The 20,930-nt window shown below is 61.2% G+C and overlaps 1 protein-coding gene across 1 annotated transcript in view; it reads left to right on the forward strand.

The window, feature by feature from the left end:
* Window positions 1–20,930, forward strand: part of LOC144687508 (dynein axonemal heavy chain 3-like) — a 706,779-nt gene that overhangs the window by 274,861 nt on the left and 410,988 nt on the right. The window contains exon 23 of the mRNA XM_078553740.1: window positions 18,889–19,084. Coding sequence (XP_078409866.1) covers window positions 18,889–19,084 — 196 coding nt within the window. The remainder of the gene's footprint in view (window positions 1–18,888; window positions 19,085–20,930) is intronic.

Below are 20,930 nucleotides of genomic sequence, written 5' to 3' on the forward strand. Positions count from 1 at the left end.
CTCACCTACCTGCCACATCACCCACCTACCACCTCACCTACCTGCCACATCACCCACCTACCACCTCATCCACCTACCACCTCACCCACCTACCACCTCACCGACCTTCCACTTCACCCACCTACCACTCCACCCACCTACCACCTCACCCACCTACCACCCCACCCACCTACCACCTCAACCACCTACCACCTCACCCACCTACCACCCCACCCACCTACCACCCCACCCACCTACCACCTCAACCACCTACCACCTCACCCACCTACCACCCCACCCACCTACCACCTCACCCACCCACCACCTCACCCAGCTACCACCCCACCCACCTACCACCTCACCAAACTTCCACCCCAAGCACCTACCACCTCACCCACCTGCCACCTAACCCACCTACCAGCCCACCCACCTGCCACCTCACCCCCTACCACATCACCCAGCTGCCACCTCACCCACCTACCACATCACCCACCTGCCACCTCACCCACCTGCCACCTCACCCACCTACCACCCCACCCACCTACCACCTCATCCACATGTCACCCCACTCACCTGTCAACCCACCCACTTGTAAACCCACCCACCTGTCAACCCACCCACCTACCACCCCACCCACCTACCACCTCACCCACCTACCACCCCATCCACCTACGACCTCAACCAACTACCACCTCACCCACCTACCACCTCAACCACCTACCACCTCACCTACCTACCACCTCAACCACCTACCACCTCACCCACCTGCCACACCACCCACCTACCACCTCAACCACCTACCACCTCACCCACCTACCACCCCACCCACCTACCACCTCAACCACCTACCACCTCACCCACCTGCCACACCACCCACCTACCACCTCAACCACCTACCACCTCACCCACCTACCACCCCACCCAACTACCACCCCACCCACCTACCACCCCACCCACCTACCACCCCACCCACCTACCACCTCACCCGTCTACCACCCCACCCACCTACCACCCCACCCGTCTACCACCTCACCCACCTACCACCCCACCCACCTACCACCCCACCTGCTTACCGCCTCACCCACCTGCCACCTCACCCACCTACCACCTCATCCACATGTCACCCCACTCACCTGTCAACCCACCCACCTGTAAACCCACCCACCTGCCAACCCACCCACCTACCACCTCACCCACCTACCTCCTCATCCACCTACCAACCCACCCACCTACCACCCCACCCACTTACCACCCCACTCACCTACCTCCTCACCCACCTACCACCCCACCCACCTACCACTCCACCCATCTACCACCTCCCCCACCTACCACCTCACCCAACAAACTCCTCACCAACCTACCACCCCAACCTCCTACAACCGCACCCACCTACCACTCCACCCACCTACCACCTCACCCACCTACCACCTCACCCACCTACCTCCTCACCAACATACCACCCCAACCACCTACCACCTCACCCACCTACCACTCCACCCACCTACCACCTCACCCACCTGCCACCTCATCCACCTGCCACCCCACCCACCTGTGACCCCACCAACCTGCCACCCCACCCACCTCACCCACCTTCCACCCCACCCACCTGCCATCTCACCCACCTACCAGCTCACCTACCTATCACCCCACCCAACTGCCACCCCACCCACCTGCGACCCCACCCAACTGCAACCCCACCCACCTACCACCTCACCCGCCCACCACCCCACCCACCTGCCACCTCACATGTCTACCACCTCACCCGTCTACCACCCCAACCACCTATCACCCCACCCACCTACCACCCCACCGTCTACCACCTCACCCACCTACCACCACACCCACCTACCACCTCACCCGTCTACCACCTCACCCGTCCACCACCTCGACCACCTACCACCCCACCCACTTACCACCCCGCCCAACTACCACCTCACCCGTCTACCACCCCACCCACCTACCACCCCACCCGTCTACCACCTCACCCACCTACCTCCCCACCCACCTACCACCCCACCCGCTTACCGCCTCACCCACCTGCCACCTCACCCACTTACCACCTCACCCACCTACAACCTCACCCACCTGCCAACCCACCCCCCTACCACATCACCCAGCTGCCACCTCATCCTCCTACCACGTCACCCACCTAACACCTCACCCACCTGCCACCCCACCTGCTTACTACCTCACCCACCTACCACCTCACCCACCTGCCACCCCACCCGCTTACCACCTCACCGGCCTACCACCTCACCTACCTGCCACCTCACCCACCTACAACCCCACCCACCTACCACCTCACCCACCTACCTCCCCACCCACCTAGCACCTCAAACACCTACCACCTCACCCACCCGCCACACCACCCACCTACCACCTCACCCACCTGCCACCCCACCCACCTGCCATCTCACCCACCAACCATCTCACCCACCTACCACCCCACCCACCTTCCACCTCAACCACCTACCACCCCACCCACCTACGACCTCAACCAACTGCCACCTCACCCACCTACCACCTCAACCACCTACCACCTCACCTACCTACCACCTCACCCGCCTACCACTGCACTTACCTGCCACCTCACCCACCTACCACCCCACCCACCTACCACCCCACCCACCTACCACCTCAACCACCTACCACCTCACCCACCTACCACCTCACCCACCTACCACCGCACCTACCTGCCACATCACCCACCTACCACCTCACCTACCTGCCACATCACCCACCTACCACCTCATCCACCTACCACCTCACCCACCTACCACCTCACCGACCTTCCACTTCACCCACCTACCACTCCACCCACCTACCACCTCACCCACCTAACACCCCACGCACCTACCACCTCAGCCACCTACCACCTCACCCACCTACCACCCCACCCACCTACCACCTCAACCACCTACCACCTCACCCCCCTACCACGTCACCCACCTGTCACCTCACACACCTCCCACCTCACCCACCTACCACCTCACCCCCCTACCACCTCACCCACCTACCACCTCACCCAACAAACTCCTCACCAACCTACCACCCCAACCTCCGACCACCGCACCCACCTACCAATCCACCCACCTAGCACCTCACCCACCTACCAACTCACCCACCTACCTCCTCACCAACCTACCACCCCAACCACCTACCACCTCACCCACCTACCACTCCACCCACCTACCACCTCACCCACCTGCCACCTCATCCACCTGCCATCCCACCCACCTGTGACCCAACCAACCTGCCACCCCACCCACCGCACCCACCTGCCACCCCACCCACCTGCCATCTCACCCACCTACCATCTCACCCACCTACCACCCCACCCAAATGCCACCCCACCCACCTTTGACCCCACCCACCTGCCACCTCACCCACCTACCATCTCACCCACCTGCCACCCCACCCACCTGCGACCCCACCCAACTGCCACACCACCCACCTACCACCTCACCCGCCCACCACCCCACCCACCTGCCACCTCACATGTCTACCACCTCACCCGTCTACCACCCCGACCACCTATCACCCCACCCACCTTCCACCCCACCGTCTACCACCTCACCCACCTACCACCTCACCCACCTACCACCTCACCTGTCTACCACCTCACCCGTCCACCACCCCGACCACCTACCACCCCACCCACCTACCACCTCACCCGTCGACCACCCCACCCACCTACCACCTCACCCATCTACCAACTCACCCACCTACCACCCCACCCACCTACCACCCCACCCGCTTACCGCCTCACCCACCTTCCACCTCACCCACCTACCACCTCATCCACATGTCACCCCACTCACCTGTCAACCCACCCACCTGTAAACCCACCCACCTGCCAACCCACCCACCTACCACCTCACCCACCTACCTCCTCATCCAACTACCTCCTCACCCACCTACCACCCCACCCACCAACCAACCCACCCACCTACCACCCCACCCACTTACCACCCCACTCACCTACCTCCTCACCCACCTACCACCCCACCCACCTACCACTCCACCCATCTACCACCTCACCCACCTACCACCTCACCCAACAAACTCCTCACCAACCTACCACCCCAACCTCCTACCACCGCACCCACCTACCACTCCACCCACCTACCACCTCACCCACCTACCACCTCACCCACCTACCTCCTCACCAACCTACCACCCCAACCACCTACCACCTCACCCACCTACCACTCCACCCACCTACCACCTCACCCACCTGCCACCTCATCCACCTGCCACCCGACCCACCTGTGACCCCACCAACCTGCCACCCCACCCACCTCACCCACCTGCCACCCCACCCACTTGCCATCTCACCCACCTACCAGCTCACCCACCTACCACCCCAACCAACTGCCACCCCACCCACCTGCGACCCCACCCACCTGCCAACTCACCCAACTACCATCTCACCCACCTGCCACCCCACCCACCTGCGACCCCACCCAACTGCCACCCCACCCACCTACCACCTCACCCGCCCGCCACCCCACCCACCTGCCACCTCACATGTCTACCACCTCACCCGTCTACCACCCCCACCACCTATCACCCCACCCACCTACCACCCCACCGTCTACCACCTCACCCACCTACCACCACACCCACCTACCACCTCACCTTTCTACCACCTCACCCGTCCACCACCCCGACCACCTACCACACCACCCACCTACCACCTCACCCGTCTACCACCCCACCCACCTACCACCCCACCCGTCTACCACCTCACCCACCTACCACCCCACCCACCTACCACCCCACCCGCTTACCGCCTCACCCACCTGCCACCTCACCCACCTACCACCTCACCCACCTACAACCTCACCCACCTGCCAACCCACCCCCCTACCACATCACCCAGCTGCCACCTCATCCTCCTACCACGTCACCCACCTACCACCTCACCCACCTGCCACCCCACCCGCTTACTACCTCACCCACCTACCACCTCACCCACCTGCCACCCCACCCGCTTACCACCTCACCGGCCTACCACCTCACCTACCTGCCACCTCACCCACCTACAACCCCACCCACCTACCACCTCACCCACCTACCACCCCGCCCACCTAGCACCTCAACCACCTACCACCTCACCCACCTGCCACACCACCCACCTACCACCTCACCCACCTGCCACCCCACCCACCTGCCATCTCACCCACCAACCATCTCACCCACCTACCACCCCACCCACCTACCACCTCAACCACCTACCACTCGACCCACCTACGACCTCAACCAACTACCACCTCACCCACCTACCACCTCAACCACCTACCACCTCACCTACCTACCACCTCACCCGCCTACCACTGCACTTACCTGCCACCTCACCCACCTACCACCCCACCCACCTACCACCCCACCCACCTACCACCTCAACCACCTACCACCTCACCCACCTGCCACACCACCCACCTACCACCTCAACCACCTACCACCTCACCCACCTACCACCCCACCAACCTACCACCTCAACCACCTACCACCTCACCCACCTACCACCCCACCCACCTACCACCTCACCCACCTACCACCTCACCCACCTACTAGCCCACCCACCTGCCACCTCACCGCCTACCACATCACCCAGCTGCCACCTCACCCACCAACCACCTCACCCACCTTCCACCTCACCCCCCTACCACATCACCCAGCTGCCACCTCACCCACCTCTCACCTACCACCTCACCCACCTACCACCTCACACACCTGCCACCTCACCCACCTCCCAGCCCACCCACCTGCCACCTCACCCCCCTACCACCTCACCCACCTGTCACCTCACCCACCTCCCACCTCACCCACCTACCACCTCACCCACCTACCATCTCACCCACCTACCACCCCACCCAGCTACCACCCCACCCATCTACCACCTCACCCACCTACCACCTCACCTGTCTACCACCTCACCCGTCTACCACCCCGACCACCTACCACCCCACCCACCTACTACCCCACCCGTCTAGCACCTCACCCACTTACCACCTCACCCACCTACCACCTCATCTGTCTACCACCTCACACGTCCACCACCCCGACCACCTGCAACCCCACCCACCTACCACCCCACCCACCTACCACCTCACCCGTCTACCTCCCAACCCACCTACCACCTCAACCACCTACCACCTCACCCACCTGCCACACCACCCACCTACCACCTCAACCACCTACCACCTCACCCACCTGCCACCCCACCCAACTACCACCCCACCCGCTTACCGCCTCACCCACCTGCCACCTCACCCACCTACCACCTCACCCACCTACAACCTCACCCACCTTCCAACCCACCCCCCTACCACATCACCCAGCTGCCACCTCATCCTCCTACCACGTCACCCACTTAACACCTCACCCACCTGCCACCCCACCCGCTTACTACCTCACCCACCTACCACCTCACCCACCTGCCACCCCACCCGCTTACCACCTCACCGGCCTACCACCTCACCTACCTGCCACCTCACCCACCTACAACCCCACCCACCTACCGCCTCACCCACCTACCTCCCCACCCACCTAGCACCTCAACCACCTACCACCTCACCCACCTGCCACACCACCCACCTACCACCTCACCCACCTGCCACCCCACCCACCTGCCATCTCACCCACCAACCATCTCACCCACCTACCACCCCACCCACCTACCACCTCAACCACCTACCACCTCACCCACCTACCACCTCAACCACCTACCACCTCACCTACCTACCACCTCACCCGCCTACCACTGCACTTACCTGCCACCTCACCCACCTACCACCCCACCCACCTACCACCCCACCCACCTACCACCTCAACCACTTACCACCTCACCCACCTGCCACACCACCCACCTACCACCTCAACCACCTACCATCTCACCCACCTACCACCCCACCCACCTACCACCTCAACCACCTACCACCTCACCCACCTACCACCCCACCCACCCACCACCTCACCCACCTACCACCTCACCCACCTACTAGCCCACCCACCTGCCACCTCACTGCCTACCACATCACCCAGCTGCCACCTCACCCACCAACCACCTCAGCCACCTTCCACCTCTCCCCCCTACCACATCACCCAGCTGCCACCTCACCCACCTCCCACCTCACCCACCTACCACCTCACCCCCCTACCACCTCACCCACCTGTCACCTCACACACCTCCCACCTCACCCACCTACCACCTCACCCACCTACCATCTCAACCACCTACCACCCCACCCACCTACCACCCCACCCGTCTACCACCTCACCCACTTACCACCTCACCCACCTACCACCTCATCTGTCTACCACCTCACCCGTCCACCACCCCGACCACCTACAACCCCACCCACCTACCACCCCACCCACCTACCACCTCACCCGTCTACCACCCCACCCACCTACCAGCTCACCCGTCTACCACCTCACCCACCTGTCACCTCACCCACCTACCACCTCACCCACCTACAACCTCACCCACCTACAACCTCACCCACCTGCCAACTCACCCCCCTACAACATCACCCAGCTGCCACCTCATCCTCCCACCACATTACGCACCTACCACGTCACCCAACTACCACCTCACCCACCTGCCACCACACCCGCTTACGACCTCACCCACCTACCACCTCACCCACCTGCCACCCCACCCACCTGTGACCCCACCAACCTGCCACCCCACCCACCTCACCCACCTGCCACCCCACCCACCTGCCATCTCACCCACCTACCATCTCACCCACTTGCCACCCCACCCGCTTACCACATCACCCACCTACCACCTCACCCACCTGCCACCCCACCCACCTGTGACGCCACCCACCTGCCACCCCACCCACCTCACCCACCTACCACCCCACCCATCTACCACCCTATCCACCTACAACCTCAACCACCTACCGCCTCACCCACCTACCACCTCAACCACCTGCCACCTCACCCACCTACCACCTCACCCACCTACCACCTCACCTACCTGCCACATCACCCATCTACCACCTCACCTACCTGCCACATCACCCACCTACCACCTCATCCACCTACCACCTCACCCACCTACCACCTCACCGACCTTCCACTTCACCCACCTACCACTCCACCCACCTACCACCTCACCCACCTACCACCCCACCCACCTACCACCTCAACCACCTACCACCTCACCCATCTACCACCCCACCCACCTACCACCTCAACCACCTACCACCTCACCCACCTACCACCCCACCCACCTACCACCTCACCCACCCACCACCTCACCCAGCTACCACCCCACCCACCTACCACCTCACCAAACTTCCACCCCAAGCACCTACCACCTCACCCACCTGCCACCTCACCCACCTACCAGCCCACCCACCTGCCACCTCACCCCCTGCCACATCACCCAGCTGCCACCTCACCCACCTACCACATCACCCACCTGCCACCTCACCCACCTGCCACCTCACCCACCTACCACCCCACCCACCTACCACCTCATCCACATGTCACCCCACTCACCTGTCAACCCACCCACTTGTAAACCCACCCACCTGTCAACCCACCCACCTACCACCCCACCCACCTACCACCTCACCCACCTCCCTCCTCATCCACCTACCTCCTCACCCACCTACCACCCCACCCACCTACCAACCCACCCACCTACCACCTCACCCACCTACCACCTCACCCTCCTACCACCTCACCCACCTACCACTCCACCCACCTACCACCTCACCCACCTGCCACCTCATCCACCTGCCATCCCACCCACCTGTGACCCCACCAACCTGCCACCCCACCCACCTCACCCACCTGCCACACCACCCACCTGCCATCTCACCCACCTACCATCTCACCCACCTACCACCCCACCCAAATGCCACCCCACCCACCTGCGACCCCACCCACCTGCCACCTCACCCACCTACCATCTCACCCACCTGCCACCCCACCCACCTGCGACCCCACCCAACTGCCACACCACCCACCTACCACCTCACCCGCCCACCACCCCACCCCCCTGCCACCTCACATGTCTACCACCTCACCCGTCTACCACCCCGACCACCTATCACCCCACCCACCTTCCACCCCACCGTCTACCACCTCACCCACCTACCACCTCACCCACCTACCAACTCACCTGTCTACCACCTCACCCGTCCACCACCCCGACCACCTACCACCCCACCCCCTACCACCCCACCCACCTACCACCTCACCCGTCGACCACCCCACCCACCTACCACCTCACCCGTCTACCACCTCACCCACCTACCACCCCACCCACCTACAACCCCACCCGCTTACCGCCTCACCCACCTGCCACCTCACCCACCTACCACCTCATCCACATGTCACCCCACTCACCTGTCAACCCACCCACCTGTAAACCCACCGACCTGCCAACCCACCCACCTACCACCTCACCCACCTACCTCCTCATCCACCTACCTCCTCACCCACCTACCACCCCACCCACCTGCCAACCCACCCACCTACCACCCCACCCACTTACCACCCCAATCACCTACCTCCTCACCCACCTACCACCCCACCCACCTACCACTCCACCCATCTACCACCTCACCCACCTACCACCTCACCCAACAAACTCCTCACCAACCTACCACCCCAACCTCCTACCACCGCACCCACCTACCACTCCACCCACCTACCACCTCACCCACCTACCACCTCACCCACCTACCTCCTCACCAACCTACCACCCCAACCACCTACCACCTCACCCACCTACCACTCCACCCGCCTACCACCTCACCCACCTGCCACCTCATCCACCTGCCACCCCACCCACCTGTGACCCCACCAACCTGCCACCCCACCCACCTCACCCACCTGCCACCCCACCCACCTGCCATCTCACCCACCTACCAGCTCACCCACCTACCACCCCACCCAACTGCCACCCCACCCACCTGCGACCCCACCCACCTGCCAACTCACCCACCTACCATCTCACCCACCTGCCACCCCACCCACCTGCGACCCCACCCAACTGCCACCCCTCCCACCTACCACCTCACCCGCCCACCACCCCACCCACCTGCCACCTCACATGTCTACCACCTCACCCGTCTACCACCCCAACCACCTATCACCCCACCCACCTACCACCCCACCGTCTACCACCTCACCCTCCTACCACTACACCCACCTACCACCTCACCTGTCTACCACCTCACCCGTCCACCACCCCGACCACCTACCACCCCACCCACCTACCACCCCACCCACCTTGCACCTCACCCGTCTACCACCCCACCCACCTACCACCCCACCCGTCTACCACCTCACCCACCTACCACCCCACCCACCTACCACCCCACCCGCTTACCGCCTCACCCACCTGCCACCCCACCCGCTTACTACCTCACCCACCTACCACCTCACCCACCTGCCACCCCACCCGCTTACCACCTCACCGGCCTACCACCTCACCTACCTGCCACCTCACCCACCTACAACCCCACCCACCTACCACCTCACCCACCTACCACCCCACCCACCTAGTACCTCAACCACCTACCACCTCACCCACCTGCCACACCACCCACCTACCACCTCACCCACCTGCCACCCCACCCACCTGCCATCTCACCCACCAACCATCTCACCCACCTACCACCCCACCCACCTACCACCTCAACCACCTACCACTCAACCCACCTACGACCTCAACCAACTACGACCTCACCCACCTACCACCTCAACCACCTACCACCTCACCTACCTACCACCTCACCCGTCTACCACTGCACTTACCTGCCACCTCACCCACCTGCCACACCACCCACCTACCACCTCAACCACCTACCACCTCACCCACCTACCACCCCACCCACCTACCACCTCACCCACCTACAACCTCACCCACCTACTAGCCCACCCACCTGCCACCTCACCGCCTACCACATCACCCAGCTGCCACCTCACCCACCAACCACCTCACCCACCTTCCACCTCACCCCCCTACCACATCACCCAGCTGCCACCTCACCCACCTCCCACCTCACCCACCTACCACCTCACCCACCTACCACCTCACACACCTGCCACCTCACCCACCTCCCAGCCCACCCACCTGCCACCTCACCCCCCTACCACCTCACCCACCTGTCATCTCACCCACCTCCCACCTCACCCACCTACCACCTCACCCACCTACCATCTCACCCACCTAACACCCCACCCAGCTACCACCCCACCCGTCTACCACCTCACCCACCTAGCACCTCACCTGTCTACCACCTCACCCACTTACCACCTCACCCACCTACCACCTCATCTGTCTACCACCTCACCCGTCCACCACCCCGACCACCTGCAACCCCACCCACCTGCCACCCCACCCACCTACCACCTCACCCGTCTACCACCCCACCCACCTACCACCTCACCCGTCTACCACCTCACCCACCTGCCACCTCACCCACCTACCACCTCACCCACCTACAACCTCACCCACCTGCCAACTCACCCCCCTACCACATCACCCAGCTGCCACCTCATCCTCCTACCACATTACCCACCTACCACGTCACCCAACTACCACCTCACCCACCTGCCACCCCACCCGCTTACGACCTCACCCACCTACCACCTCACCCACCTGCCACCCCACCCACCTGTGACCCCACCAACCTGCCACCCCACCCAACTCACCCACCTGCCACCCCACCCACCTGCCATCTCACACACCTACCATCTCACCCACCTACGACCCCACCCACCTACCACCTCAACCACCTACCACCTCACCCACCTACCATGTCACCCACCTACCACCTCACCTACCTGCCACCTCACCCACCTACCACCCCACCCAGCTACCACCTCAACCACCTACCACCTCACCCACCTACCATCTCACACACCTACCACCCCACCCATCTACCAGTTCAACCACCTACGACCTCACCCACCTACCACCTCAACCACCTACCACCTCACCCACCTACCACCTCACCCGCCTACCACCTCACCTATCTGCCACCTCACCCACCTACCACCCCACCCACCTACCACCTCACCCACCTAACACCCCACCCACCTACCACCCCACCCACCTACCACCTCACCCACCTGCCACACCACCCACCTACCACCTCAACCACCTACCACCTCACCCACCTACCACCCCACCCACCTACCACCCCACCCGTCTACCACCTCACCCACCTACCACCCCACCCACCTACCACCCCACCCGCTTACCGCCTCACCCACCTGCCACCTCACCCACCTACCACCTCACCCACCTACAACCTCACCCACCTGCCAACCCACCCACCTACCACATCACCCAGCTGCCACCTCATCCTTCTACCACGTCACCCACCTAACACCTCACCCACCTGCCACCCCACCCGCTTACTACCTCACCCACCTACCACCTCACCCACCTGCCACCCCACCCGCTTACCACCTCACCGGCCTACCACCTCACCTACCTGCCACCTCACCCACCTACAACCCCACCCACCTACCACCTCACCCACCTACCTCCCCACCCTCCTAGCACCTCAACCACCTACCACCTCACCCACCTGCCACAACACCCACCTACCACCTCACCCACCTGCCACCCCACCCACCTGCCATCTCACCCACAAACCATCTCACCCACCTACCACCCCACCCACCTACCACCTCAACCACCTACCACCCCACCAACCTACGACCTCAACCAACTACCACCCCACCCACCTACCACCTCAACCACCTACCACCTCACCCACCTGCCACACCACCCACCTACCACCTCAACCACCTACCACCTCACCCACCTACCACCCCACCCACCTACCACCTCAACCACCTACCACCTCACCCACCTACCACCCCACCCACCCACCACCTCACCCACCTACCACCTCACCCACCTACTAGCCCACCCACCTGCCACCTCACCGCCTACCACATCACCCAGCTGCCACCTCACCCACCAACCACCTAACCCACCTTCCACCTCACCCCCCTACCACATCACCCAGCTGCCACCTCACCCACCTCCCACCTCACCCACCTACCACCTCACCCACCTACCACTTCACACACCTGCCACCTCACCCACCTCCCAGCCCACCCACCTGCCACCTCACCCCCCTACCACCTCACCCACCTGTCACCTCACACACCTCCCACCTCACCCACCTACCACCTCACCCACCTACCATCTCACCCACCTACCACCCCACCCAGCTACCAACCCACCCGTCTACCACCTCACCCACCTACCACCTCACCTGTCTACCACCTCACCCGTCTACCACCCCGACCACCTACCACCCCACCCACCTACCACCCCACCCGTCTACCACCTCACCCACTTACCACCTCACCCACCTACCACCTCATCTGTCTACCACCTCACCCGTCCACCACCCCGACCACCTACAGCCCCACCCACCTACCACCTCACCCGTCTACCACCTCACCCGTCTACCACCCCACCCACCTACCACTTCACCCGTCTACCACCTCACCCACCTACCACCTCACCCACCTACTAGCCCACCCACCTGCCACCTCACCGCCTACCACCTCACCCACCTGCCACCTCACCCACCTACCACCTCACCCACCTACAACCTCACCCACCTGCCAACTCACCCCCCTACCACATCACCCAGCTGCCACCTCATCCTCCTACCACATTACCCACCTACCACATCATCCAACTACCACCTCACCCACCTGCCACCACACCCGCTTACGACCTCACCCACCTACCACCTCACCCACCTGCCACCCCACCCACCTGTGACCCCACCAACCTGCCACCCCACCCACCTCACCCACCTGCCACCCCACCCACCTGCCATCTCACCCACCTACCATCTCACCCACCTGCCACCCCACCCGCTTACCACATCACCCACCTGCCACCCCACCCACCTGTGACCCCACCCACCTGCCACCCCACCCACCTCACCCACCTACCACCCCACCCATCTACCACCCCACCCACCTACAACCTCAACCACCTACCGCCTCACCCACCTACCACCTCAACCACCTACCACCTCACCCACCTACCACCTCACCCACCTACCACCTCACCTACCTGCCACATCACCCACCTACCACCTCACCTACCTGCCACATCACCCACCTACCACCTCGTCCACCTACCACCTCACCCACCTACCACCGCACCGACCTTCCACTTCACCCACCTACCACTCCACCCACCTACCACCTCACCCACCTACCACCCCACCCACCTCCCACCTCACCCACTACCACCTCAGGCACCTACCACCCCACCCACCTCCCACCTCACCCACCTACCACCTCAGGCACCTACCACCTCACCCACCTACCACCCCACCCACCTACCACCCCACCCACCTACCACCTCACCCACCTACCACCCCACCCACCTACCATTCACTCACCTACCACCTCACCCACCTGTCACTTCACCCACCTACCACCTCACCCACCTACCACCCCACCCACTTGCCACCTCCCCCACCTGCCACCTCACCCACCTACCACCTCACCCACCTACCTCTACAACCTACCACCTCTACAACCTACCACCTCACCCACCTACCACCCCACCCACTTGCCACCTCACCCAGCTGCCACCTCACCCACCTACCACCTCACCCACCTACCACCTCACCCACCTACCACCTCACCCGCCTACCACCTCACCCGCCTACCGCCTCACCCACCTCCCACCTCACCCACCTACCACCTCACCCACCTACCACCTCACTCACCTACCCCTCACCCACCTGTCACCTCACCCACCTGTCACCTCACCCACCTACCACTTCACCCACCTACCACCCCACCCACCTACCACCTCACCCACCCACCACCGCACCCACCTACCACCTCACCCACGTAACACCCCACCCACCTACCACCCCACCCACCTACCACCTCACCCTCCTACCACCTCACACACCTACCACCTCTCCCACCTGTCACCTCACCCACCTACCACCTCGCCCACCTACCACCCCACCCACTTGCCACCCCACCCACTTGCCACCTCACCCACCTGCCACCTCACCCACCTGCCACCTCACCCACCTACCACCTCACCCACCTACCACCTCACCAACCTATCACCTCACCCACCTACCCCCCCAACCACTTGCCTCCTCACGCACCTGCCACCTCACCCACCTACCACCTCACCCACCTACCACCTCACCCACCTACCACCTCATCCACCTACCACCCCGCCCACCTGCCACCCCAACCACCTACCACCTCACCCACCTACCACCTCAGGCACCTACCACCTCACCCATCTACCACCTCACCTACCTATCACCTCACGCCCCCTACCACCTCACCCCCCTACCACCTCACCCCCATACCACCTTATCCACCTATTACCTCACCCCTTACCACCTCACCCCCTACCACCTCACCCCCCTACCACCTCACCCACCTACCATCGCACCCACCACTCACCCCACCCACCTACCACCCCACTCACCTCCCACCTCACCCACCTACCACCTCAGTTACCTACCACCCCACCCACCTACCACCCCACCCACCTCCCACCTCACCCACCTACCACCTCAGGCACCTACCACCCCACCCACCTACCACCCCACCCACCTACCACCCCACCACCTCCCACCTCACCCACCTACCACCTCAGGCACCTACCACCCCACCCCCCTCCCACCTCACCCAGCTAACACCTCAGGCACCTACCACCCAACCCACCTACCACCCCACCCACCTACCACCTCACCCACCAACCACCCCACCCACTTGCCACCTCACCCACCTGCCACCTCACCCACCTGCCACCTCACCCACCTACCGCCTCACCCACCTACCACCTCACCAACCTACCACCTCACCCCCCTACCACCTCACCCCCATACCACCTTATCCACCTATCACCTCACCCCCTACCACCTCACCCCCCTACCACCTCACCCACCTACCATCGCACCCACCAATCACCCCACCCACCTACCACCTCAGGCACCTACCACCCCACCCACCTACCACTCACCCACCTCCCACCTCACCCACCTACCACCTCAGGCACCTACCACCCCACCCACCTACCACCTCACCCACCTGCCACCTCACCCACCTATCACCTCACCTCCCTACCGCCTCACCCCCTACCACCCCACCCGCCTAACACCTCACCCCCCTACCACCTCACCCACCTGCCATCGCACCCACCACTCATCCCACCCACCTACCACCTCACCCACATGTCACTCCACCTACCTGTCACCCCACTCACCTGTCAACCCACCCACCTGTCAACCCACCCACCTACCACCTCACCCCCCTACCACCTCACCCCCCTACCACCTCACCCACCTACCATCGCACCCACCACTCACTCCACCCACCTACCACCCCACCCACCTGCCACCTCACCCACCTATCACCTCACCTCCCTACCGCCTCACCCCCTACCACCCCACCCGCCTAACACCTCACCCCCCTACCACCTCACCCACCTGCCATCGCACCCACCACTCATCCCACCCACCTACCACCTCACCCACATGTCACTCCACCTACCTGTCACCCCACTCACCTGTCAACCCACCCACCTGTCAACCCACCCACGTACCACCTCACCCCCCTACCACCTCACCCACCTACCACCCCACCCACCTACCACCCCACCCACGTACCACCTCACCCACCTACCACCCCACCCACCTACCACCCCACCACCTCCCACCTCACCCACCTACCACCTCAGGCACCTACCACCCCACCCCCCTCCCACCTCACCCACCTAACACCTCAGGCACCTACCACCCAACCCACCTACCACCCCACCCACCTACCACCTCACCCACCAACCACCCCACCCACTTGCCACCTCACCCACCTGCCACCTCACCCACCTGCCACCTCACCCACCTACCGCCTCACCCACCTACCACCTCACCAACCTACCACCTCACCCCCCTACCACCTCACCCCCATACCACCTTATCCACCTATCACCTCACCCCCTACCACCTCACCCCCCTACCACCTCACCCACCTACCATCGCACCCACCAATCACCCCACCCACCTACCACCTCAGGCACCTACCACCCCACCCACCTACCACTCACCCACCTCCCACCTCACCCACCTACCACCTCAGGCACCTACCACCCCACCCACCTACCACCTCACCCACCTGCCACCTCACCCACCTATCACCTCACCTCCCTACCGCCTCACCCCCTACCACCCCACCCGCCTAACACCTCACCCCCCTACCACCTCACCCACCTGCCATCGCACCCACCACTCATCCCACCCACCTACCACCTCACCCACATGTCACTCCACCTACCTGTCACCCCACTCACCTGTCAACCCACCCACCTGTCAACCCACCCACCTACCACCTCACCCCCCTACCACCTCACCCCCCTACCACCTCACCCACCTACCATCGCACCCACCACTCACTCCACCCACCTACCACCCCACCCACCTGCCACCTCACCCACCTATCACCTCACCTCCCTACCGCCTCACCCCCTACCACCCCACCCGCCTAACACCTCACCCCCCTACCACCTCACCCACCTGCCATCGCACCCACCACTCATCCCACCCACCTACCACCTCACCCACATGTCACTCCACCTACCTGTCACCCCACTCACCTGTCAACCCACCCACCTGTCAACCCACCCACGTACCACCTCACCCCCCTACCACCTCACCCACCTACCACCCCACCCACCTACCACCCCACCCACGTACCACCTCACCCACCTACCACCCCACCCACCTACCTCCTCATCCACCTACCTCCTCACCCACCTACCTCCCCACTCACCTACCTCCTCACCCACCTACCACCCCACCCACCTGTCACCCCACCCACCAGCCACCCCACCCACCTACCACCCCACCCACCTACCACCCCACTCACCTACCTCCTCACCGATTTACCACCTCACCCACCTACCACCCCGCTCACCTACCTCCTCACCGACTTACCCCCCCACCCACCTACCACCCCACCCACCTACCACCCCACTCACCTACCTCCTCACCGACTTACCACCTCACCCACCTACCACCCCATTCACCTACCTCCTCACCGACTTACCACCTCACCCACCTACCACCTCACCCACCTACAACCCCACTCACCTAACTTCTCACCCACCTACCACCTCACCCACCTACCACCTCACCCACCTACCACCTCACCAACCTGCCACCCCACCCACCTACCACCTCACCCACCTACCTCCTCACCCATCTACCACCTCACCCACCTAACTCCTCACCAACCTGCCACGTCACCCACCTACCACCTCACCCACCTACCTCCTCACCCACCTACCACCCCACTCACCTACCTCCTCACCCACCTATCACCTCACGCACCTACCATCCCACCCACCTAGCACCCCACCCACCTACCACCTCAGCCACCTAGCACCTCACCCACCTACCACCCCACCCACAAACCACCCCATCTTCCTACCAGCTCACCCACCTACCCCCCCCCCCCGCCCCCCCCCCCCACCCTAACCCCCCACCCACCCATTCATTCATTCACCAACATTCAATCTGCATGTTTAAACTGACCATACAGCAACTGGTGCGGTAAAATGGAGAGTGGCTTCTCCGTCCCCTGCCTTTACGCCGTTTCAGTGTTGTTCCCTGGATGCTGCGCCTGATCCTTCCCGGGAAAGGCGGGCTCGGGAGTCCCGCTGGAAATGAGCAGCAGCATCGAGTCACGGGAATTCTCCATCTGGCGAGTATTGCCACTGCTTTATTATTATGATCCGTATTTAAATCTTTATTATTGCCCAAATTGAAAAAGGGATTTTGAAGTTATTTCATAAACTACCATGGATAAGCTAATATGAAGACATATTTTAATTTGCAGATTTAGTGATTTTTTCAGCAGTCTCTGCGAACATGACTCTTCATACCCAAGGCCGAAAGATTTGAAACTTCCCCGAGCTTTACAAATCCCAAAAAAGGGGAATGTTTTCGACTATGTCTACCTTAAGAAAACCTTTTCATCATGGTACATGTGGAGGGACTTGATCACTGCTGTCGATATTCAGCAGAGTATAAAGGTACGCACTTACTAAGCATGTTCTTGCTGGGGTATGTAATTACTGAGGTGTGTAACTGTTCAGGGATGTGTTCACTAAGATATTCACTAAGGTGTGTAACTCACTCAGGGATGTGTTTACTAAGACATTCACTAAGGTGTGTAACTCACTCAGGGATGTGTTTACTAAGACACTCATTAAGGTATGTAACTCACTCAGGGATCTGTTTACTAAGACACTCGCTAAGGTGTGTAACTGTTCAGGGATGTGTTCACTAAGACACTCGCCAAGGTGTGTAACTCACTCAGGGATGTATTTACTAAGACACTCGCTAAGGTGTGTAACTCACTCAGGGATGTGTATACTAAGACACTCGCTAAGGTGTGTAACTCACTCAGGGATGTGTTTACCAAGACACTCACTAAGGTGTGTAACTGTGCAGGGATGTGTTTACTAAGACACTCACTAAGGTGTGTAACTGTTCAGGGATGTGTTTACTAAGACAATCGCTAAGGTATGTAACTCACCCAGGGATCTGTTTAATAAGACATTCACTAAGGTGTGTAACTGTTCAGGGATGTGTTCACTAAGACACTCGCCAAGGTGTGTAACTCACTCAGGGATGTATTTACTAAGACACTCGCTAAGGTGTGTAACTCACTCAGGGATGTGTATACTAAGACACTCGCTAAGGTGTGTAACTCACTCAGGGATGTGTTTACCAAGACACTCACTAAGGTGTGTAACTGTTCAGGGATGTGTTTACTAAGACATTCACTAAGGTGTGTAACTGTTCAGGGATGTGTTTACTAAGACACTCACTAAGGTGTGTAACTGTTCAGGGATGTGTTTACTAAGACACTCACTAAGGTGTGTAACTGTTCAGGGATGTGTTTACTAAGACACTCACTAAGGTGTGTAACTGTTCAGGGATGTGTTTACTAAGACAATCGCTAAGGTGTGTAACTCATTCAGGGATGTGTTTACTAAGACACTCGCTAAGGTGTGTAACTCACTCAGGGATATGTTTACTAAGACATTCACTAAGGTGTGTAACTCACTCAGGGATGTGTTTACTAAGACACTCGCTAAGGTGTGTAACTCACTCAGGGATGTGTTTACTAAGACACTCACTAAGGTGTGTAACTCACTCAGGGATGTGTTTACTAAGACATGCACTAAGGTGTGTAACTCACTCAGGGATGTGTTTACTAAGACACTTGCTAAGGTGTGTAATTATTCAGAGATGTGTTTACTAAGACACTCGCTAAGGTGTGTAACTCACTCAGGGATGTGTTTACTAAGACACTCACTAAGGTGTGTAACTCACTCAGGGATGTGTTTACTAAGACACTCACTAAGGTGTGTAACTGTTCAGGGATGTGTTTACTAAGACAATCGCTAAGGTGTGTAACTCACTCAGGGATGTGTTTACTAAGACACTCACTAAGGTGTGTAACTCACTCAGGGATGTGTTTACTTAGACACTTGCTAAGGTGTGTAATTATTCAGAGATGTGTTTACTAAGACACTCGCTAAGGTGTGTAACTCACTCAGGGATGTGTTTACTAAGACACTCGCTAAGGTGTGTAACTGTTCAGGGATGTGTTTACTAAGACACTCGCTAAGGTGTGTAACTGTTCAGGGATGTGTTTACTAAGACACTCACTAAGGTGTGTAACTCACTCAGGGGTTAATTGACTAAAATACAAACTTGCTGAGGGATTGAGTAGATTGAGATGTCAAACTGGTGAAGCTATAACACAGGACTACATATATGAAAAACAGTATAAGCAGCAAATGATAGACAGGGCTAAGCGATTCCACAACCAATGGATCAGATCTAAGCTCTGCAGTCCTGCCACAT

This window comes from Cetorhinus maximus, chromosome 12 (genome assembly GCF_964194155.1).
Source record: "Cetorhinus maximus chromosome 12, sCetMax3.hap1.1, whole genome shotgun sequence".
NCBI lineage: Eukaryota > Metazoa > Chordata > Chondrichthyes > Lamniformes > Cetorhinidae > Cetorhinus > Cetorhinus maximus.